At 47.2% G+C, this 24,350-nt stretch overlaps 1 protein-coding gene across 4 annotated transcripts in view; it reads left to right on the forward strand.

Moving 5' to 3' along the window:
* The window catches only part of PRKG1 (protein kinase cGMP-dependent 1), a 387,732-nt gene that overhangs the window by 273,563 nt on the left and 89,819 nt on the right, over positions 1-24,350 (forward strand). For all 4 annotated transcript variants that reach the window (XM_064662173.1, XM_064662171.1, XM_064662174.1 and 1 more), the window contains 2 exons: positions 12,405-12,482; positions 16,836-16,930. In XM_064662173.1, coding sequence (XP_064518243.1) covers positions 12,405-12,482; positions 16,836-16,930 — 173 coding nt within the window. The remainder of the gene's footprint in view (positions 1-12,404; positions 12,483-16,835; positions 16,931-24,350) is intronic.

Raw genomic sequence — 24,350 nt, forward strand, 5'->3', positions numbered from 1 at the left:
ATTGCCCACAGTGACACCTGCTGGTATTTGGGACAAGGCTGGGTTGCAGGTCCTCAGGAGCAAGGGATTAATTAGGGACAAAAATGAAGAGAACAGCCAGTGTGGTCGTGGAGAGACACCTGGAATGGCCACCAAGCTGGGAATGCTGGGGACATGGAGCTGGGAGTCCTCCTGCAGCAGCTGGAGCCCCTCCAGCAATGGGTCCAGTTGTTAAGGCCCAGCTTTGTGCTGGGCAGAGATCAAACATTGGGATGGGGAGATCCTCCTCCCTTCCCAAGCCTCAGTGGCTTCTCAAGATATTTTTCAAGTGTTTCTGTTTTTAGGGAGTTTATTTTCCTTGGGAAACAAACTTGCTCCCACTCCCTGCATATTAAACATCCAGTTACAGGTCCTGGGGATGTATTTGAGCCAACTCCTGCTTTGCCACCCTTGGTGTGGTGTTTGCAGTGGGTGAGTTTGAATAACAGTAATTGAGAGTTGTGCTGATGATAGCACAGAGCCATTTCACCCTTAATCCATGAGATAGTAGGCACTGGATATGGGAAAATAGAACCAGGGCAGGGAGGGAGAAGCGCCTCAGAAATGGAGTCACTGATGTGGGAAAATGGAGCTGGCCTGATTTCCCTCCTGCTCACAAAGGGACATTGCTGGGGTGTTTTCTTATTTACCTTTCTAACACCTTGTGGCTTCCTGTCCTTCTTAGCAGGGAATTCCCTGTGCAGCTTCCCAAAGTGGGATTCCTCCCTGCTGTAGGGGTCAGGTCCTGTGTGCCAGGTGGGGCTGGGGAGGGGGCACAGGGGGGATTGCAGGGCTCCCTGCTGCCACAATCCATGGATCAGCCCCCAGGACTGAGCTTGGGCAGAGCTACACCCCCCTCCCATCCTCCTTTTTGGTGGAAAAGGAATGTTGTTCTGCTGGAGAAGCTTTTTGGTTGGACTGTGAATGGGTTGTTGCGTTAGAAAAAGGGGGTTTGGGTCTTAGTTTTGTGTTCCTGAGGATTGATGGATTTGGGTCGTTTGTAGGGCCAGGAGTTGGACTCCATGACCCTGCGGGGTCCCTTCCAACTCCTTCCAACCATGAAAAATGTGTTCCTGGCCTTCAGAGCTTCCAGGGAGTCGAGCACAGGTTGGAACTTCTGCCTCTCACTTGAACTGAGCAGGGATTATGGAAAGAAGAGCGTGGGACTGCTCCTATTCCCCATCCCTGGGAGTGTCCAAGGCCAGCTTGGACAGGGCTTGGAGCAACCTGGGCTGGTGGGAGGTGTCCCTGCCCGTGGTCCCTTCCAACCCAACCCATTCTGGGGTTTTTCTGGCTGCATTTGGGGGTCACCCACAGGTTTTTGGGTCCAAAGCTTCAGCCCCTGCAGCACCTCAGAACATTGTCCCCGAGGCCACCACTCGTACAACTCAACCCTTGGGCACTGGGGGTGGATATCGGGAATGAAATCCAGGTGTGGGCTTTCAGCAGGGAAACCTCCTGATCAAAATGTACAGCAATCAAACACAGAAGGGAAATCAGCCTCTGAAATGCAGATTTGGATCAGAAAATGTTTGTTTCTCCAAGAATTCAAAAAAACCCTGTTCTTTCTGATCTCAAAGCCGAGTCCAGTTCACGTCCTTTGGTACAATTTTAAGCAGCCTAATATCTATTTCAGGCAACAGGAATTGCTGGCCTGGCCCATATCCTAAGGATAACAGAGCACGAGGAATTGGGAATGACACAGTTTGATCCTCGCCTTGGTTGCTTCCCCTCCCTCACTCATGAGGGGTTTGGAAAGGCCTTGGCAAAGCCTGGTCCTGGAGTAAGAAGGTGCCCACTGAGAGCTCCAGGTGGGATTTAGAGGTTGGTTGAAGGTCAGCTCAGGCCACTCCTTCATTGCTACTGAAAATAGTCAGCCCTTCCTTGCCAGTGTGGCCATTTTCATGTAAAAATGAGAAAATTCTCATTTAAACAAGGGGGGAGTTCTGAGGGAGGCGTGAAGGGACGGGGGAGACATCAACCCTTCTTCTGAAAACCTTTTTAAACGTGATTTACCCGCAGTCAGACCCACTGTGGGCAAGAAGGCAACCAAGTCTGTTGTCTGAAAGTCGTGGCAAACAGGCAGGAAGGGATCTCCTGCCGGGGATCTGAGTGTTTCAGGTGCTCTTCCTCTGCTCAGCGTGACACCTGTGCTGAAAAATAAGGTTTTAAGGATCTCAAAGTGAACATAAAATGAAAATAGTCGGTCATTTGGAGACAGGGGGGGAAAAAATAGCTCGTTGCTGGGAAAACTCAGGATATCACTGCATGGGAAAGGGTGGTGGCCTCAACCAGGGCATCATCCGGGGCTCTTTTCAGGGCTGATATTAAGATATCCTCAGAAAAATCTGCTTTAAGGCACAAAAATAGATGTATCCAGTCCAATATTTATAAATGTGGTCGCTCCAGGAGAGATGTTGCTGCTGCAGGGTCACCCCTGGGAGCTGCACGAGCCTGTTTTAACAGTATTTAAGTGTCAATGAACAGTAAAAAATACTGATTTCTCTACTTGGGGGAGGTTATTTTGCATTTCTGTTGCAAACCAGAATTTTTATCCCAACTTTCCGGGTTCTGTTGCCAAGGAGACAGTTGCAAGCTGGGTGAGGGGCTCGAGGCAACTCCTATTTCCATTAGGAAAAGTTGGTATTGCTGTTTAAAATGATACAGATTTTGGGTTTCCCCATTTAAGTGCACACTGAGAGTAAAAGTTCTCTTGCTGCTTTAATATTTTCCAGGCAAACATTTGATCTTGGTTGTGCCAGTGGGATTCACTCCCACCATTCCTTGTCATCCAGGGCCTTTGTTGGCACACTGGGAGTCGAGGCTGAGTTGACAAAACTCTGCTTTTTTCCCACCTTTTGTGCAGTTAAGGAGGGAAATCGAGGGAAAAGGAGAATATTTTGTGGCAACAGCCCAAATCCAGGGGGATATAAAGGGGAGTATGAGCTGTGGGAATGTTTATTCCATGTGGTGCTGCAAAAACCAGGAGTGGTTGTCACCTGCAAGGCCCCTCAAGATGTTGCCAAACTGGGAGCAACTGGTGAATTTTGGTGTTTGAACCTGAAAAATTACCTGTTTCAGTAAAACTCTGCGGAGATTGGCCAAGTCAACCGTTGGTCATGGTTTTGCTTCCCAGAAAGGTGGGTTTTAGTGATAATTTGAAGTGCATTTGCGTATGGAAACGTGGAGTCTCCTCTTTGGTTGAGACCCCAAAAGAAAATATATTTAATCACAGGTTGCTTGAAGAGTGGCTGAATAAATTAATATATTCAATTAATATATTCAATTAATATATTCAATTAATATATTCAATTAATACATTCAATTAATATGGGGGGGGTTCTGTTCCTCATGATAGATTATGAAACTAGTTTGGATCCTCGTGGCAATGCAAATAACTTCTCTGAATAAGCACACAAAATTTGGAGGAAGTTAAGAAAAATACATGGAACAAATCAAATGTGCTGATTTGTTTCCTTCCAGTTTCATTTTTGCCATTCCAAGAACTGGGGAATCAGCTCCTGGTTGTATTTCCTCCATTTTCCAAGGTGTTCATGGTCCAGGTGGGCTGGGAATGTCACAGGAATGGGCTGGTTCAGGGAGAGGTTTCAATCCTGCAGAAGCTTGTGCTCAAAATGTGTGTGACTGGCCAACTTTTTTCTCCCATTTTCAATTGGCAACTTGATTTTATTTATAATTTTATGTATGATTTTATTTATAATTTTATTTATGGTTTTATTTATGATTTTATTTATTCCCTTCACAGCATCAACCCTGTGCAACTCGCTCTATAAATTTAAAAGAAAAAAAAAAGTATTTTTATTTCGCTTATCTTACTGTTTGTTAATTTTCAGTCAGATGAATGAATTCCACCCTGTTGCCTGGGTATCCTTTTTCTAATTACAATTCTCCACATTGATTAGCTGTGAATCTGTTATTATTTTAATTAGCAAGCCAAGCTTTGCTGGTTTTCCAGCCCAATTCCTGACTTTATCTGTGACCAAATACCACTATCACCTTTCACCTGGCTAATTAGTCTTTCATTATCTCTCATGGCAATAAATTCTATTTTTTCCCTATCAATTCCTGTCTCATCTCTCTGGAAAGTCCTGTTGTTAAAGCTCCTCTCCTGTTTCCCCTCCCTCTGCCCCAACGTGCTGCTCTCACCCCCTCTATCATCTCTCAGCTTTCCCAACCCTTCAACTGCCCCTCCTGAAGTTCTCCCTTCACCTTTTACCCTCCTCAGCCCCACTGTATCTCTTTGAAGTTCCCAGTTTTTCCAGCATCCTCCATTTCTCAGCCTCCTGAAAGTCCTGTTTCTTCTCACCCTGCCTGTTGGTCTGCTTTTATTTCTCTTTTCCTGTTCCTTGTGCACTGAAGGATATGAAGCTCTGCCCCACTGACATCTCTTCTTGTCATGCCAAAGAAACGTGTGGTGACAGGGATGAGCTTCCTCCTCATCCCCTCATCCTCTGAGCATCTTTCCATGTGCTCTTTCTCCAAGAAAACTCATCCCTCTCACCCTCTGCCATCTAATTTGTCTCCTCTTACCCTTTCCCATCCATTTTTGTTGCGTGTGGGGATGAAAAACCTTCTCTCAGTGGCTGCTCCTCCAAAAATCAGTGCATTGGAGCCTTTGCTCTCTTCCTACAACTTCCTTTACAAAAGGAAACATCCTGCAGGCACCAGCTGGGCATCTCCTGGACCTCTGCCCTCTGTGCCCCCACTCAGGGAGCTGTCCCTGCCCTGGGGGGACAGCAGGGACAGGGGCAGGCTCAGGGTCAGGGGGTGGTGGCCCCTGTGCCAGCTGGTGACAGTGTTTTACAGCTCAGTTTTGGAGGCAGAGCCAGAGAAACAGATGTTTGTCTCAGCCCTGCAGAGAAGGAACAGCTGAGGGGGGTGGCCTGGCAGCTCCTGGAGGGTTGGGAGGCCTCCAAAAACAGTTGTCAGGCTGTTGCAGCAACAGTGGGGATGGAGTGAGAGTCCAAAGGTGGCTTCCAAAGCCTTGTGTTGGCTTTTAGAGGGAATGAAAGCAGGAAGTTTCTTTAGCAAGAAGGCAGAAGACTGCATCCTGCTTTTTTAGATCCTTACAGAACCCCAGGATGGGCCAGGCTGGAGGAGGGACCACAGTGGGGATCTGGTGCCACCTCCCTGCTCCAGCAGGGCCAGCCCAGAGCACAGGGCACAGGAGTGTGTCCAGACAGCTCTGGAATAGCCCCAGGGAGGAGACTCCACACCCTCTCTGGTCTCTGTTCCTGTGTCCTTATTGACAGGTCAGTGCAAAAGTCTTGAATTCCTGGTGAAAATCCAGCCTCTGCTTCAGGACTAGCAGTTCTGGAGTTGCCAGAGGTTGGAAAAATCGCAGTTTGGAGATGGTCTTTCACTCCAAACAGAGTATGTGGGTTTTCTCTCTTCCACAACTTCCACTTTTATAACATTATTTCCATCACCTTTCTTGCCTTGTCATGGCAGCAGCTCCTGGGAGTGGAGCGGTCCCAGCTCAATCTGTGGGTCTTTATAATGCCTTTGGGATACTGAAGTGGGAGTAGTTTTTGAGGAAAAGGAAGAGCAGGAGGATACCCATCATCCCATCATCCCCTCAGCACAGCCCAGGCACATTCAGACCCATGGAACAGGGCTGCCAACCCCCAAAACAAACAACCAGGAAATTAAAGCTATCATTTAACCAAAAAACTTCCAACTAGGAACATTTGTCCCATCTTTGTGCTTGGGGAGCAGCAGGGCACTGCTGTGGCACTGGGGATTAATCTGTCCCAGTTTGCACCCCGTGGATCAGGTGTAGGCTGCACTTGCTTTTGCTTCAGTGAAATAATTGCTGAAGGCACCTCTGGGCCTGCCCTCACACACCCTTTTGTGCTCCTTTCACCTGCCCAAGTGCTCAGAAACAGGGGTTATATCTTGGTATAACACGGTGCAGCCTCGGTCAAGGAGTGATGAATTCACCCTGTGGGGGGAGGAAGATGCTCCTCATTGCAGAACTTTTTAGTTTTAGGTCGTGGAGTTTAGTTTGGGGTGGTTGTTCTCTGAGCAGGGAGTTGATCTTTAAGGGTCCCTTCCAGCCCTGTTCTGGGACTCTCTGGTTTGTGTCACTCCATAACCAGGACGGGAATGTCCCTGTGGGAATGTTCCCTTTGGGGGCACTGAGACCCTGGCTGGTCAGGGGATGGTTTGGCTGGAACTGGAAGCTCAGAAGGACCAGAACTGGAGAGGACACCCAGACTGTCCAGGAGCTGAGCTGTTTCCTCAGTGCCCTCACAGTCCATTAAGAAGCCACAGTGAACCAGAAAAAATATTTCCCAGAAGGATTTAACAGGGAGAGAGTCTCCTGTAAGTGTTACACATCCTGGACCCTAAAGCCCATCTCATTCCACCCCCTGCCATGGGCAGGGACACCTCCCACTAGCCCAGGTTGCTCCAAGCCCCATCCAACCTGGCCTTGGACACTCCCAGGGATCCAGGGGCAGCCACAGCTTCTCTGGGCAACCTGTGCCAGGGCCTCCCCACCCTCACAGCTGAGAATTCCTTCCCAATATCCCATCTCTCCCTGCCCTCTGGCAGTGGGAAGCCATTCCCCCTTGTCCTGGCACTCCAGACCCTGTAAATAGTCTCTCTCCATCTTCCTTCTCATCTGTCTTCAGGCCCTGGTCGCCTTCCTCATCTGCTTTCCCATCTCTGTGCTCCATAATTATCATTATGGATAATTAAGGTTATAGTTATATAGTTAACCCTCGCTTCCCCTCAGCCCTGCAGCTCCCTCATATTTTAACCTCCCACTTGTTGAGCTCCAGTGAAGCTGCTGTTTGGGTATTGACATGTCCTGAGTGTCAAAAATTAGGGATAATTAAGGAGAAGAGCACAACAGGATCATGCTTTGTCTGTTTGAAGGAGCAGCATTTTTGGATAATCCTTGACAGTGAAACACATGGTAAAAGCAGGGAAGAAAATCCACATGATTCCCAAGGAATTCAGTACAGAAGACCAGTAATAACCTGCTTGGGTTTGCAGCATTTTTCAGCAAATAAACATATTTTTACATTTTATTTTCTTAGCACTGCAGCCTTGAAGGGATGGTTAAGGCAGCAAGAACGGGAAAAATAAGTCTTTTGAAAGCTGCTGCTGTTTGGAGCTTTACTGGGGGTTCTGTGGACATTTTTTTAGAGCCCCAGCAGCAAAATAACATATTGAGATTATTTTCATTTTTATTTCAATACCCCCTGGCTGGGGTGGGTTAGACAGGGAGCACTGGCATCAAGCCCTCTGGTTAATGTGGTGTAAAACTGGCTCCAGGGAGTCAAACTCCTTGATTTCAAAGCCACCTTTGTGTCTCTGCTCCCCTCAGGTGACCTTTGGGTTATGTAGCATTCCAAACACACCATTTCCCACCTTTTCCCAAGTATTCTCGGGATGAACAAAGCAGCCAGAGGCACCCAGCTGGTGGAAAAATGAGTTTTTTGTGGAGTTTGACTCTTGGGTTGGTCTCCAGCCTGGAGACCATCACTCCTTAAGAGAACTTTATTCCATGGGGTGTTTTTTCCACTCGAGGCTGAGGTGGCACTGTGGCATTCTGGCTGGGATGAGGGATTCCAGAAAGCAGGATATTGGCCTTTTTTAGGGCATGATCTGGGCCATGAGGTGCTCTGCACCCCTGCTGCTGCTTCTGGGGGATACCTTGAGCAGGTCCTGGAGACTCATCCCTGTCTTACCCCATCAAACCTCCCGAGGAAGAATTTTTCCCCCCTTGCCACTGGGAGTTTTTCATGGTTCTAAGTAAAATTGGCAACACATGTTTTTATAGAAGCTGCTCTTAGTGGACAAACAGGGGCCTCCATGATGGACCTCACAGGAGGAACTTAAAAGGGAGGAAGAGCTTCCCCGGTGTTCATTTAGGTTGGAAATGCTGTTTTGGGAGGGATTCCAGCTTCTCTCTATGGTCAGGTTGGTTTTAACCTGAAGATTTGAAAGCCATTTAGACATGGGATTAAAATCTGCCTCTGGCACAGAAACTGGCCTGGTTTAGGGTTTGGTTTGGGTTTGGTAAAGGGCTTGATTTATATCTAAGGGGAAATGATGATTTGCAGTGATGGTAACAGTTAATATGGAGCTTGGACTGGTGGATTCCCAGATTTCTGTGTGTCCCATGGATGTTGTAGATGGATTCCCCAGTAGTTTTCATGCTGGTTTTCCAGGTCCAGCCCAGAAGTTATTTTACATCCTGTTCTTCCATTCTATCCATAAACCACATATTGACCCCCTAATCCAACAAAAACACTGTTTAAACCCATTCTCTCCAGCCTTCCTAATGTTGCATGACCATTTATAGGTCAGATAATGAAACCCAATCCATAAATATTAATGAAAGAACTAAAGCCCTAAGAAAACCTTCAGTGTTTAATTTCAGACGTGCCCCCCCGCAAAAAAAAGCAGAAAAACCAAACCACTTTTTTTTTATTTAATTGGTTATTTTCTTGAGAAGAAAGCTCTTCTTGGAGCACTTAAACCTCTGATTTATCCTCTGCATTTGGGTTGCAAGCTTGGCTTGCTTTCTGCATCCCCACAGCCCCCATTGCTGAAGAGGGGGCTGATACCCTGACTGGGGAAGTGTTTTATTCCGTAGGAAAATGGGGTGGCAGGGATTGTTCTTGGGTGATAAAGCAGCTCTGACCCCAGAGAGAAGCACCTGAAGGGCCTGAACGTTTATAAAAGTTACTTTATGAAACAACAACCCAGTTAGCATGACAAATACTCTAAATTTTGTGGCATTTATAATTCATCAATGCTGAGCCTTTATTTGCCAAAGCTTATAAAATATACATTTGTGGCTCTCTGAGCCTTCCCAGCAGTTATTCCTTGGCTTTATCGTGGCTGTTCCCTTGAACTCTGCCTTGCCCAGACTTTGCTGCCAAACTGGGACCTGTATTTCTGCAGCCCCCATTGGGTTTTCTCCATTTGAGTCCCATTTTTACCCTGGATTTCTGCTGTTTTCCACTGGGAAAGAAGGAAATGGAAGATTAGTTAATACAGTTTGCTCAGCTCTTCCAGCCAGGAATTAATTTCTGTGTTTTGCTTTAATTTTGTCGTGGCCTGAAGGAGCTGTTTCTGAAGCAGTGTGCCCAGAAAACCACGGGATGCTTTGGCTGGAGTGAGATCTGAGCAAATAAACCAGCTTTTCCTCCCTGGACTTTGGGGGGAAATGCAGTGTTCCACCCAGAGTCCTTTCCTCCAGGGGGAAACTCAGTGCTGTGGTCCCTGGAGGTGTCCCAGGAAGGTCTGGCCGTGGCACTCAGTGCTCTGGGCTGGGGGACAAGGTGGGCATCGGGCACAGGGGGGATTTGATGACCTTGCAAGTCTTTTCCAGCCTCAGTTATTCTGTAGAAAGTCTAAACCCAAAAAGATTCAAGTTCTAAGCCCAACTCTGGCGTGTTAAAGTAGCTACCTAACTTTTTTAATTCCTTTGTGACTAAAAAGGTGGGATGGGAATCTTTATGACCTATTTTAAAGGCTTTCTGGGAATTCTTTGACCAGTGTATTTTGAGAAGAGCCGGGGGGGGGGGGGGTTGGGCTCAAGGGAACAAGGGACAGGAGGAGAGGGAACGGCCTCCAGCTGTGCCAGGGGAGGCTCAGGTTGGCCAGGAGGAGGAATTTCTCCCTGGAAAGGGTGGTGAGGCCTTGGCAGGGGCTGCCCAGGGAGGTTTGGAGTGCCCATCCCTGGAGGTGTCCCAGGAAGGCCTGGCCGTGGCACTCAGTGCTCTGGGCTGGGGGACAAGGGGGGCATCGGGCACAGGGGGGACTCTGTGACCTTGGAGGGCTTTTCCAACCTGGGATTCTGTGAACTTTTGCCAAAATGTTTCTTCAGAGCACTTTCTACAATGGTACCAGATGCACCTGAGGAGGCTTTGCTGCCTGAAAGCAGGAGAGGCTTCTCATTATTTTTATTGGCACGTGCCATAAACAAACCCTTGGGCACCTCCTCTGCCTGGCACAGGGCTCTCAGGCTGAACAGGCAGGAATAATTTGGTCAGAAGGGCAAAGCCCAGGCATGAGTTGGTTTGTGTCAGCCAAGGAGGACTGAAGAGGAAGAGCAGTGTCAGAGGATGGGGAAGGATGGGTCGATCCAAGCAGGAAAACCAGGAATTGGCTGTGGAAGAAATGGCTCAAAATACACAAAGATGAAGATGTGGATGGAGGGAAGGGCATGGGATGAGGAGGAGGTCAAGTGGAATGAAAGCTCTGTGGGATTGGGCTCCCAGGGAAGGAGCAGAGGAATGTGGTTTGGGTGTTGGAGGAAGGATTTGAATGTGATTAGAGCTCAGAGGGAAAAAGAGAGTAGACAAAAGATGCCGAATTAAGAGGCAAGTTTAGATGCTTCAAAGCTCAAATTTGTTCTTCTTCCACTCCTTGTGTAAAGTTTGGGAGGACTCATGGGAATATACATAATAATGTTTGCAGTCATTAGATCTTTGGGTGCCTACAAAATTCCACTTGAGAGGATCTGATCCCAACACCTCCTAAAATCAGGCCCTTTCAGGGAGTCTCATCCTGGATGCTCAGAAATGTCCATCCTCAAATCTGCTCTCCAGAAACACCCCATGGAACAAGGAAAACTCTCTGAGTTCATATCCAGGGGCTCCTCCAGGATTTTTTTTCCTCTTTCCATTCTGGCACATGAAAAGAGGGAAAAATACAGCATTTTTTAGATCCAGTGGAGTCTGTTCAGGGTCAGGGCAACCCACAAATTAGAATTCCTGACCCACAATCTGCTGTCCCCTTATTTGAAGTGCTGTGATAATATTCAGGATTTGTGGTTCTGGTAGAGAACTATTATTATTATTATTATTATTATTATTATTATTATTATTATTATTATTATTATTATTATTATTATTATTATTATTATTATTTGTTGGTGTTTTTTGTTTTGGTTTGGTTTTGGTTTTTTGGTTTTTGTTTTTGTTTTGTTGCTGTTGTTGTTTTTTGTTTTTTTTTGGTGGGGGTGGTTTTTTGTTTGTTTGTTTTGGGGGGTTTTTGGCTGTTTTTTTTTATTTGTTTTTTTTTAATTTATTGATCTTCTGGAGAATCTGAGGATTATTAATTACTAACCTGCTGCTTTTATTTACCCATATTTTTTTGTTTAGGTTGCTGCCTAACTAGATGTATTTTAATGAACTCACCTAATTCATTCTGTATTATAGTTCACTCAGATATTTTTTAGATTTTTTAAAAAGATTTTAAATATATTTTTCTATTTTTAATATATTTTTATTTTTAATATATTTTCCTATTCTTAATATATTTTCCTATTTTAATACATTTTTTCTATTTTTAATATTTTAATTTTTATATATATTTTACATTTAACTTTTTTCCTTTTCATTAATATTCCTGTGTGCCCAATGCTCCCAAACCAGAGTTGTTTTCTCCCATTGCTTTTCCACGAGCCTCTGCCTGTTTATTTTCCTGTGGGATCAGTCTGGAAGTGGCACCGAAAAGGTTGAGTGTAAAGATAAATAAATAAACACAGTAAATAGACACAATACCCCTAAAGAAAACATCTCAAGCTTATCCAAATTCAAGGATTTGAATGAATTCCTCTCAAATCATCCCTGGTTTTACATTCTTTGGGATTAGAAGCCCTGATGGTCTTTGCTGCTGCTTCAAACAGCACCTGAGCCAGAGGGTTTGGGGGGGCCTAGATATGAATGGAGAGTCTTTATTTAAAAAATATTGGGAAAAAAATATCAGGAAATGTTGGCTTTGGGGTTTTTTGGTGATGCAGAAATGCCAATTGCCTCTGCTGGGCTGATCCAGGGGATGGAGGTGTCCTGTCGACATGGAAGTGTTGATAAGCTGTGAGATGGATTTAGCAAGGAATATTCCACACAATAAGGCAATAAAAAAGGCAGATTAAACTACTGTAATAACAGGAGCAGAGAAAGAAATTGTTTGTTGAATAAAGCCCTTGCTAGCAAAGCTGGGAAACCAGCAAAACCACAAGAAAAAAAAGAGAAGAAAAAGAATTATTGTTACAGCAGACACATTATTGCAGTTTAGCTCACGTCCTGTATTCCCTTATGAAAATTCCTCTGTCCTGTCAACGTGCTAAAAATGGATTTAGGCTGTGAGGATAATTCATCTGGGCAAAAGCTGGCACTGGCACAGCCTGAGGAAAAATGGGCAAGCCAGAAAGTGTTGCAATTTAATCCTTCCATCCCTTGACACAGGACAGTCTTTTAAGTCCCAGCCAGTGTCAGGCTGGGAGAAAATTGGTCTGGGGTGATTTTATCCAGCAGAACTGCCCAAGGATCCCCTGGAAAACAGGCTCTGCTCGGGTTTGCTCGTCTTCATCTGGTTTTTTTCTCCCTTTACAGACACACTATGAAAGTGGAGAGTACATCATCAGACAAGGAGCTCGAGGGGACACCTTCTTCATCATCAGCAAAGGGAAGGTGAGCTCACACCCTGCAGGGCTGCTGGGGCTGCCCTGCTCCCAAAACTCAGCCCCAGCCTCTCCCTCCCTCCCCCGGGCACAAATGTGGCAACACTTGACATTTAATTAAACTTCTGGCACTGTACCAGCAGAGAAGAGCGGCCTGAAGGGGAGAAAAATCAATCTGCTGCTGGTTTGCTCCCAGGGAACACTTCAGGGTCGAAAACAGTAGTTGAGTCTCTCAGTAAATGAGCAAAAAACCTCCGTTTTTTATTGCCACTATACCCTGCAATACTCAGCTAAGAATCCCTCTTACAAGGCTGACTTCCAGACTTCATTCCCACGGCTACCCCTTCTCAGCTTCCCCAAATTAAATAATGGGAAGCCAGGGACGTCTGAGCTCTCTCCTTGGGGAAGGAAGAAGGTCTAAGTTTCTGTTCCGCTGCTCACGGGGAAAATGGGCTTTATGACCTCTTTTCCCCTAAAATCCCGATGGGATTTTATACAAGGTGTTTTTTTTTCTTACCTTCAGCAAATTTCTACTATTTTTTTAGCTGGCCTAATACTGTTCCACTTGAGAAACACTGGGCTTCTTTCCACGGAGCAGGATGGAGATGTTCTTGGGAATACACAGTGATTTCCCACTGCAGATGAGATGATACATGGCAAGGAAACACAAATGGATAAATGTGCTTGGAATTAGGCCAGGCCCAGCCTCCTGCTCCCTGGAGCTGATGTTGGCACCAACCACATGTCCTTGAGGGGAGGGCAAATCCCGTGGCATCCGTGGAGGAAGAGTGTGGGTGTGGAGCTGTCTCCCAAGTTTTTTCCCATCATCTTCCACTCTCTCTTTTTGGGAGCCAGTTCTTCATCAGAAGGAGAAAAAAAAAGGTCTTTTCAGATGAATAACAATGTCATGGATAAGTTTCTGAAAGGAAGATAATCATGGCCTGAAATCCAAACTGAAGGTCTGATGCCCTTTCGCTTCCCTCCACTCAGAAATAATATTTCCTCTTCTCCCAGAATATCCTTTTTTTTGCCCTTTTTTAGTGGTGCATCTCCTTCCCATGTGGAGGGTTTGAAGCCATGTTGGCCAGTCTGCTGGAAACCAGGCTTTTGCCCCACTTGGTCAGTGGATCCCATCCCTTCCTGGCAGTCATGGAATCCCAGCATGGTTGGGGTTGGAAGGGACATTAAAGCCCATCCAGTGCCACCCCCTGCCATGGGCAGGGACACCTTCCACCAGCCCAGGTTGCTCCAAGCCCCGTCCAACCTGGCCTTGGACACTTCCAGGGATCCAGGGGCAGCCACAGCTTCTCTGGGCAACCTGTGCCAGGGCCTCCCCACCCTCACAGGGAACAATTCCTTCCCAATATCCCATCTAAATCTGGCAGGGGAAGCCATTCCCTGTGTCCTGTCCCTCCATCCCTTGTCCCAGTCCCTCTCCAGCTCTCCTGGAGCCCCTTTAGGGACTGGAAGGGGCTCTCAGGTCTCCCTGGAACCTTCTCTTCTCCTGGCTGAAGAGCTTTGACTGTCTCAGCCTTTCCTCATGGCAGAGGTGCTCCAGCCCTCTGAGCATCCCTGTGGCATTTTCTGGACTCGTTCCAACATATCCTCAGTCTCCAAAGGGAGTCTCTGGGTTGTAAAAGCCAAATCCCTGTTGCTGACAGCGGCTGAACGTGCAGTTGTCAACCTGCTCCTCCTGCAGCCCTCACCCCTCACCCTCAGGATGGAGGAGGAGCCCATCCCTGCCCATGGCCATCACTCCAGAGCCCAGAGCTCCTGCTGGAAATGCTCCTTGGCTTCGGCCCTGGCCTCTGCCCCTTCAGCTTACTGGGAGAGCTGCTGGCCAGAAAAAGGGAGCTAAAATAAAACAAGGCACGTGGACTCGCTGGGAAGTTCCCAGACCCTCAGCTGGAGCCTGATGGCCTGACAGAAATTCCCACAGGGATAGTTTAATTCTGCCCAGTTTTCTCTTCCAAGGTCAGTCATTTACAAAAGGGATCCCAGTGGCTGAGGGAAGATGGGTGGAGTTGGAGAGGGTTTAGTTTTAATGCCTGTATTAGGGCATAAGTTAGATCAATCCCTAACCCATGCTAAGGATGCAGCCAAGGATAGAGGGATGGAACTCAGCAATGAAACATGGAATAACTGATGATGGAATGGAGAATTATGGGATCAGTGGGTGCTGCCTGGCACTTGCTGAAGCCAAAGCACATCATGTCCCATGTCCCCTCTTAAAACCTGACCCAGGCAGTTTAATAATCCAGGGATAATTCTGGGAACAACTCCTGAACCTGGGAATCCACGGGCACTGTCTGTGACCAGCACTGGAGCCTGAGCAGGAGCTGGGAGAGCTCCTTAGGAAAGCTCTGCCTTGCCTTTCGTGTCAGAGTGTCTGGAATGACTGTCATGGAATCATGGAATGCTTTGGGTTGGAAGGGACCTTAAAGCCCATCCAGTTCCACCCCCTGCCATGGGCAGGGACACCTCCCACTAGCCCAGGTTGCTCCAGCCTGGCCTTGGACACTTCCAGGGATCCAGGGGCAGCCACAGCTTCTCTGGGCAACCTGTGCCAGGGCCTCCCCACCCTCACAGGGAACAATTCCTTCTCAGTGTCCCATCTAACCCTGCCCTCTGGCAGTGGGAAGCCATTCCCCCTTGTCCTGTCCCCCCATCCCTTGTCCCAAGTCCCTCTCCAGCTTTCTTGTACCTTTAGGGACTGGAATTCTGCCCTAAGGTCTCCCCAGACCCTTCTCTTCTCCAGGCTGAAGTGAGCAAGGAGATTTTTTGCATTTTTGAGCCCAGCACTCCTCAGAAACACTCAGAAAGATTTCTGCTCTGTTTTCTCCCAGCCCATCCTCCCTTGATGGTTCTTTTAGGAGCGAGATCTCTCTTCTTTTTCTCTGTCAGCTCCATTCACCCCACTTGACCCCATTCCTGAACTACTTTAGTTCATTTATTTGAGTGGGTTTCCTGGAGTCCAAGTGAGTGGAAATCAGAAGTGGGTTCAGAACACTTTGAGTGCAGGAATCTGTTGAATGGAAATGGCTCAATCCCCTCTGCTTGTGCAGTGCCTTGATGCAGAGGCAGAGTGTGCCATGCTGTGCCATTTCCCACCATTTTCCCATTAAAAGCCATGGTGTGGCACCAGTTTAGTGCTGGGTCAGGTGGGTCCTTCACAGGAGCAGTGGCTGTTCAAAGGGCTCAGAGCTTTGAGCCACACAGAAATCCCTCCACACTCACTGCTTGGAATCCATGGAAGTCACGGAGAAAGAGCTGGAATCTGCATTAAAGTTCCCTTTGTGTGTCCAGGGGTGTTCCTGGCTCAGCCATCCCACATTCCCTGCCCTCATCTGCTCTTGGATGGGGCATTAATGACTCAAACCCACTGCTTTGGTTTGGCCACCCTTTAAGGAGGTGGGAGAAGGTGCAGGGCACAATTGGGAATTTCATGGTGGAATTACACTGGAATGTCTCCAAATCCAAAGGGACATGTCTGACATCCCACATTTTGCCTTTGGGAACTTCCATGTGCAAAAGCTCTGATTAAAAGGTCTGCAAAGGAGGAGCAGATGAGAGATCTTCCCCTGTAGGTGAGGTACCTGCAGAGAGGGGCTCATCCCAATGAAATCTGGGACAAGATGGGTTTTGGGAATGCCTGCCCCTGTCCACTGACCACAGACAGAGGCTGCCCAACTCTATTTAGAGCTGGGAGAGGTGACTCCCACCATGCCCTGGCCATGGGTTTACAGCAGAGAGACAGTTTGCTTTCCATCAGCAATATCTGCTCTTCTCTTTCACTGCTAAATAAAAAAGAATTAAAAATAAGGTGGTCAATTCCTTTAAACTTCAGTGAAAAGCCTTGATTTTTGCTCCAGCCAGAGTCATCCCTTCCCTGAATCTGGGAGCCCAAAGAAGCGGGGGCACCTCTCATCCTGCAGCCCCCAAACTGTTTCACTTTGGTGCTGATTTTTGTGCCACCTTTCCCTGAGGTGAGAGCTCAGGAGCTCAGGGAATGCTGGGGAGCAAAGCTAACGGGAGCCTGAGCTGTGTGCCTGACTGAGCCACCCCAAAATTTTGGAGCCTCTTTCTGCTGCTGCCTGTGCTTGTGCAGCCAGCTCTGTGTTCTGAGTGACAAACATTCAAACCCCCAAAGTGGTGGGTTTTTCCAAGAGCAGGAGGTACCTTGGTGGGAAATAACTGTTCATTCCCCCAGATGGTTGGTTGGTGATGCCACAGGAAGAGTGCAGGACCCTGGGGAACAATTCCCAGAGGAGACCCAGCCCAGAGATCTGGAAGCTGGCGAGTTCCTCTCTGAACAACCCTTTGTCAACCCCAGTTTTCCTAAATCCTTTTGGCTTTTCCGCAGGTGAACGTCACTCGGGAAGACTCCCCCAGTGAAGATCCCGTCTTCCTCCGCACCCTGGGGAAGGGAGACTGGTTTGGAGAGAAAGCCCTCCAAGGGTAAGTGCTCCTGGTGATGCAGTTATTCCGTTGGCATCATTCCTCAAGGATTTCTGCAGCCCTCAGAGGGCTCTGCCTGCTGGGAAGGAGATTGGGAGCGGGTTTATTCTTTTGTGATGAGAAGGAGGTCCTTGGGGGGACACATCAAATCCAGAGATCTTGCCTTGCTGCTGGACACCAAAAAGTCATTTCTCTTTGCACTGTCTTTCCCCACCGTGCATGGGAAGGTCCAGATATTTGGATTTTTGCATCTCTGGAGCGTTATTCCCACATGGAAGAGCATGGTCAGGGTTGTCCTGGTGGGGCTGAAGGCAGGATGGGGGTGGTGGGATTGAAGTTCTCTGGCTGTATTCTCATGGCTTTGGTGGATGTGGGGGTTGGATGGGAGTGACCTGTTTTATAGAAACCTTTTCCTCTGGGGATAATCCAAAAGAAGAGAAGCTGGAAATCCACACTGGACAGGTGATGCTTACAAAAATAGCCTTGATTTCCATGGGAAGGAATAGGAAGAGCAAAGCAGGAATTTGGGACGCTCTGCCCTTCCTGGGAACTCTGTGAAAGAGCTGTTGGGCTTTTTTGGGGGGTGCTGTGGTAACTGTTGTGTGGTAATTGTTGTGTCCAGTCCCTCCTGTATCAGCCTTTTCCCAAAAAGAAGGTGTTGGAAATATTTGAAGCTCAAATTTCAAGTCACTTCCTGGCAGCCAGAGATGCCTCCAGCACAAAACTCACCTCACCCCTGTGATTCTAGACCTTAGTTACAAAGTAATGTGGTTTTTAAACAAATATCCTTATTTTTATTCCGTACCTGCATAACTCCAGTGGCCCACAGCATCCCTAAAATGGGAATTTCTCAGCCTTTTAAATCCAGTATTTTAACTGACTGGCTCAGACTGAGATTGGTTCATTTACAACACTTGTCTGCATATATTTGGATATTCAATGTATTGAATACCTTTGATCTTCTGAGGCTAAATGGGAACTTCATAATTGAGAGCATGTTCTCAGCATGCAAGGAAAGCATAATCCTGCCATGGCCTGGAAGTGTCCAAGGCCAGGCTGGACCTGGGACAGTGGGAGGTGTCCCTGCCCGTGGCAGGGGGTGGAACTGGATGAGCTTTGAGGTCCCTCCCAACCCAAATCATTCCATGTTTCTAAGGTTTACTGGTAAAATTTTAAAGAGCTAATCAAAGATGAAAAAGTCAAAGAAAATATACTAAAAATTGAATTTTATCTGACTCTCTCAGGTCTGACTGTGTTTGACAGCAGTAGAATCATCCTAAAGGTTTCCCAGGGTGCTGAACTGGGATGTGTCCCACAGTCCTGACAGGCACTCCTTTATCAGGAATTTATGGAGCTGCTGGATGCTTTGCATTACAATATTACACATTATTCAATTTGAACCTGGCTACAGAACTGCTGGGCTCGTTAACAGACTGCAGGGATGGTTCTGGAGGAATTCCACCTCCCTTGGGAAAAAAAATCATGGGATCCCAGAGTGGTTTGGGTTGGAAGGGACCTCAAAGCCCATCTCATGGGCAGGGACACCTCCCACTAGCCTTTATTCCATGGGTGTAGAACATAATCACAACCAAAAAGACATTTCTCCCTGACAGTAGAGAATAACACTGCAATTCTGTGTGGAGCTGCCCAGCAGGAGCTCGGAGAACAGGGCTCTCCCAGTCCCTCCCAGCAACATCCCTGGCACACCAGGGACAACGGGCAATAGCCCAGTTTGCAGCTCACACCAGCTGGCCCCCGGAATTGCCCGGGATCCCACTGCACAGGGACAACAGGAGTGGGGAAATGATGATCCACAGCATCCCCCAGGGATCCATGTCCTTCCCAGGGAGCTGCAGGCAGCAGCTGTGCAGTTTGCAGTCTCACAGGGCAGGATTTGTGGCGTGCTCAGCAATCACTCACTTGGGGGGGGGTGTTTACTGGAACAAGAGAACATTTTATGATATTTAGAAGGCTGTTTACAATCAATATTTCCATCAACAGGGAAATAAAGTCCATTCAAATAAACAATTCAAATCAATGCAGAAAAGCAAATTTTTCGGAATATGAGGGTTCTGAGCAACCTGGTCTAGTGGAAAGTGTCCCTCCCCATGGCAGGGGCTGGGAGCTGAATGGTCTTGAAGGGACCTAAATGGTCTTGAAGGTCCCTTCCAACCCAACCATTCCACGAGTGGTTTTCATCTCCTTCAGGAATTGTTCCCCATAGGCCAACTCAAAGGTTTGGAGCCATTGCAACCTGGGGCAGTGGGAGATGTCCCTGCCCATGGCAGGGGGTTGGAATGAGATGAGCTTGGAGGTCCCTTCCAACCCAACCCATTCCACGATTCTGTGAGTGTCTCCTTGGTGCTACATTATGTATTCCATCAGACACTGGTGTTTTGGGTGCTGTTCCCGTGGTTTTGGGGTCTGGGAGGATCTGCTACGTTATATATTCCATCAGGCACTGGTGTTTTGGGTGCTGTTCCTGTGGTTTTGGGGTCTGGGAGGATCTGCTACGTTATATATTCCATCAGGCACTGGTGTTTTGGGTGCTGTTCCCGTGGTTTTGGGGTCCTGGAGGATCTGCTACGTTATATATTCCATCAGGCACTGGTGTTTTGGGTGCTGTTCCCGTGGTTTTGGGGTCCTGGAGGATCTGCTACGTTATATATTCCATCAGGCACTGGTGTTTTGGGTGCTGTTCCCGTGGTTTTGGGGTCCTGGAGGATCTGCTACGTTATATATTCCATCAGGCACTGGTGTTTTGGGTGCTGTTCCTGTGGTTTTGGGGTTCTGGAGGATCTGCTACGTTATATATTCCATCAGGCACTGGTGTTTTGGGTGCTGTTCCCGTGGTTTTGGGCTCCTGGAGGATCTCCAGCCCCACAGTGGTGGCACGTGGCGAGGGGCTGATGTTCTGGAGAGGGGCTTTGGTAGAAACCCAGCACTGGGTTCCTGATGCTTCCACCAAACTGGCCAGTCTGGGGTCCAGTTGGGGTTTGTGGTGAGGACGGGAACAAGCACCAAAACACCAGTGCCTGATGGAAATATATAACGTAGGCAGATCTCCAGAAACCCAACACTGGTTCCTGAGCTTCCACCAAACTGCCATCTGTCCTTGTTGCAGTCTGGCACCGACCCAGGAAGCTCCTGTTTGGCACCAGGACCCCCTGGCAAAGGGTGTCCTCCCTCACCCTTCCCATTTGTAAAGCTAAAATACACACTTTTTATTATTATTTGTTAGAAAATGTGTTTGTGGTGAAGAATGAACTGTGGCCTGTGGGTTGTGCAGGAGGTGCTCTGCTCTGGGGACCATTACAGTGATATTTGAGTTATTGGAGCAAATTTATATATAAATACAAATAATTTTTATATATGCACGCTATATATTATATTTAATTTTATATATATATTATATTATTATATTGTATATCATTTACATATGAATTATTGGTTACATCCACACTGATCTGAAAATGAGGATCACAATTCCTGTCCCTCCTGGGGCAGCACTTCTGCTCTAAAGAAAATCTGTGCTCTTTCCCACTTACATCTCCACCTCTGGAGGCTCCCAGGGAATTATTTTCCCAAAGTTCCAGGAATCATCTCTCCTCTGACTGCCCCAAATCCCTGGGGGGGGGTGTTTTGTGCCCTGAGAATTTGGAGCAATAAAACAACATCCGTCTGTCTGGGCGGGAACGTGGAAAGGCAACTTCCCTGCTGACAATTCTGGAGCTTTACACTGTATTTTCCCAGAGAACAACTTAAAAACTTGTGTTTCCTTCAAAACTTCATCACCAAAAACCTGGAAGGCTGTTGAAACCTTTTTCTCCCCTCCCTTTTTTCCCCTTTTCCCCCTTTTTCTCTCCCCTTTTTCCCTTTTCCCCCTATTTTCCATTTTTCCCCCCTTTCCCCCTTTTTTCCCCTTTTTAGCCCCTTGCTGCCCTGTTTCTTTTCTTGCCCTTTCCAGTTTTATTTCATGTGTTTCCTTTCTTTTTTTTTCCCAGAAATTCTTCTCCCCTCTGGCTCACTGATAACTTTTAAAGGAATACATGGAGTCAAACTGATTCCTGGCAGTGGGGAAAAAAAAGGACCTTGGAAAATGATAAAATTTTATTTTGTTTTATTTTATTTTATTTTATTTTATTTTATTTTATTTTATTTTATTTTATTTTATTTTATTTTATTTTATTTTATTTTATTTTATTTTATTTTATTTTATTTTATTTTATTTTATTTTATTTTATTTTATTTTATTTTATTTTATTATTTTATTTTATTGTATTTTATTTTATTTTATTTCCTTCCCCTTTCCCCCCTTTCCCTCCCTTTTTCTCCCCCTTTTTCTCCCTCTTTTTCTCCTCTTTTCCCCCCTTCCCCCCCTTTTCCCCTTTTTCTCTCCCTTCTCCCTTTTTCCTCCTTTCCCCCCCCTTTTCCCCTTTTTCACCTCTTTTCTCCCCTTTTTTCCCCCTCTTCTCACCCCTTTCCCCCTCTTCTCCCCCTCTTCCCCTTTCCCCCCCTTCCTCTTTCCCCTTTTTTCCCCCTTTTTTCCCCTTTTCCCCCATTTTTCCCCTTTTTCTGTCCCTTCCTCCCCCTTTTCCCCCTTTTCCCCTCTTTTCCCCTCTTTTTCCTCCTTTTTCTCTCTCCTTTTCCAATGTCCTTGGACTGAACTTCCCAGGGAGTGTGAGGGTTATATTTCATCTTATCAAACCCCTTCTTTGCTGTATCATACTCCCACTAAAACCTTCCCCTCTGCTGGCTTATTGTCTGGAATTTTCCAGGGAAAAGAGAGTGGAATGGAGGACTGGAAATATTTATTGCTCTGTGACATAGGGGCAGTCACACAAGTGGATGTGTTTCATCTCAGGGTGGCATTTCCATATATACATAAATATATATATATATATATTTTTAGATAGATATATATATATAATATAGACAGATGAAAGATTTATATATCCCATAGGATGATATTTAAGTTAATAAGGAATTTTGGCTTCTCCAGGGAGAAGTGCAGCTCCCTTTGTTGCAACCCCTGTGCTTGGGGAAGGGATGTCCAATCAAAGAGTGTCGAGGAAGGGTCTGGGGAGCAGCCAAATTGTGGTGTGAGAAAGCAGAGGGGATCCATGGTGGGAAAGGGCTGGAAAAATGGGCCGGGTGGTCCTGGCTGGGAGAATGATGGAAGGTTCCTTCCTGGAGCGATTTCTCTTGGAGTGAAGCTGTTCAGGCTCGTCTGTCACGATGCAGAGGGGGTTCACTCTTCCCATTTCAGCCCAGTTTGGAAGAGGAAAGGAAGAAAAGGCACTTAAAGCCAGCCCTGGGGCGGGAATGCACTCCAGGCTGATGGAGTTTTCCCTGCAGGAGCCCCGTGGAGATGAAGATGTCCCCGGAGTGCAGCGGTGGCCACCAAAAAACTGAAGCAGTTCTTCAAGCGCTGATCTGCAGGAGAACGAGCAGAACCACCAAAAAAGACCCTTTTAACTTTGGGAAGCATTTGTTTATCTCCCCTGGTGCTAAATAATGGGATTTTCCATAAGTCCAGGGTGCTCTGTAGCCCTTCTGCCCAACACCTGCAGTGTGTGAGTGGAGCAGAGTGGACGTGTCCATCCATCCATGGACACGTGGTCTCCAAGGACCCACTGGAATGTTTTTAATCCATTCTCTCAGCTGCTCTTTACATTTATTGCTAGCACTGGGTGATCCTAAAAGATATTCCAGCCATTCAGGCTGCATTTCCCATCCTCTTCCCTTTCCCTGCCCTTGCAGTCAGGTGGGAGGTGGGAGCCGGGAGTGCTGGCTGATGGATTTGGACCCGTCACCCGGAGGCACAGGAAGCTTTTAAAGGATTTGGAAACAAAAAGGACTTGGAAACAAAACCCTCCCAGAGGCTTTGGAGGTTGGAGAGCTCAAAAGCCTGGGCAGCTGGAAGCGAGGAGGCAAAGTGACACCGAGCTGGTGTCACCATATGGTTCCCACTGGGATCACTTTTCTTCCCTCAGGCATCTGGGGCGGGAGATGGAGCTTGGAGCTGATTGATCTCTGAAGGGCCCACCATGGCAGAAGTGAAATGAAAGGCTTGGGAAATGTCTCCCTGTCCCATCCAAGCTGGAGTTTGGGTGTGCTGCTCTCAAAGCTGTGACTCAAGCCCGGGTGGAGCTGTTTGATGGTGCTGTCGGTGCAAAGTTGGGTGGGAAAATCTCTGTCAGGACCTTCGGGATTTGTTTGATGACATTTCTACGAGCACATGTTGGTCACTGATGTAGCTGCTTCCCTTTCTCCCACGTGCCAAGCAACAGGATGAGAGGGAATGACCTCAAGCTGTGCCAGAGGAGGTTCAGGTTGGAATTTCTTTATAGAACAGGTTGCAGAGCATTGGAATGGACTGCCCAGGGAGGTGATGGAGTCACCACAAAACCATGATCCTGACACGGTCTGGAAGGCTGAAAGTCCAAGGCCAGGTTGGACAGGGCTTGGAGCAACCTGGGCTAGTGGAAGGTGTCCCTTCCCACAGCAGGGGGTGGAGCGGGATGGGCTTTAAGGTCCCTTCCCACCCAAACCATTCTGGGATTTTGTGATGATTTCCATGATTCTGTGCCTTCATTTTATGCCTTTTTGGGCTGTGTCGACTTCAGCCAGCCCACATATCAAGCAGAGAGGTGGGAAGGCCCCAGGGGAGCAGAGGATGATGTCGTGTCCCTCACACACCCTCCCTGGGAGGGCTGCCCTGGCATTACCCTGGTGGAAGTTGCCTTATGCTTTTCCAACAGGAATGAATTGCTGCTATCGACTTTTCTCGTCTCAGATAAAGAACCTGAAATGGGTTGCACCAAAGGTCCATCTGTGCTGGCACCCTCTCTTTTACAGCCCCCAGAACTGATTGCTGAAGAACATCTTGAGCCAGAGCTGCAGCTTTAATAATTCATGGCCTTGCTGGGCTGTCGGTCGCTTTTCCAACATCCACCAGCACTTTGGAAATGGGAGTTTATCTCATCCTGCACGCTCGAAACTGTGCAACTAATTGCCACAGAAGGTTGTGGATTTTAATGGGGCTTGTTTAGGGGGTTTTTGGATGGGCCATCTGCTCCTTTAGGCAGTTCTCAGATGTGCAGTTGACATCTTGATTTGCAGAGAGCTCGGGAGTCTGTTGTCTGAGACTGCAGACGTGGCAAGGAGCCACGTGAAGCCAAATAATAAGTTTTCTTTACTATCTTTACACTTTTCCAGCATCTTACATGGCTTTGTAAGTTCTCTGACACTCTGGAAAATGTCCCTGCCCGTGGCAGGGGATTGGAGGTAGGTGATCTTGCAGGCCCCTTAAACCCAGCTGGGACTCTCTGGACTCAGTCCTACTTTTACTTTACAGAGAACCATGTTTTTTATACAAAAAAATACTTCGTATATCCTGAAAGTATGATATTTCTAT

This window comes from Pseudopipra pipra, chromosome 8, assembly GCF_036250125.1.
Source record: "Pseudopipra pipra isolate bDixPip1 chromosome 8, bDixPip1.hap1, whole genome shotgun sequence".
Taxonomy (NCBI): Eukaryota; Metazoa; Chordata; class Aves; order Passeriformes; family Pipridae; genus Pseudopipra; species Pseudopipra pipra.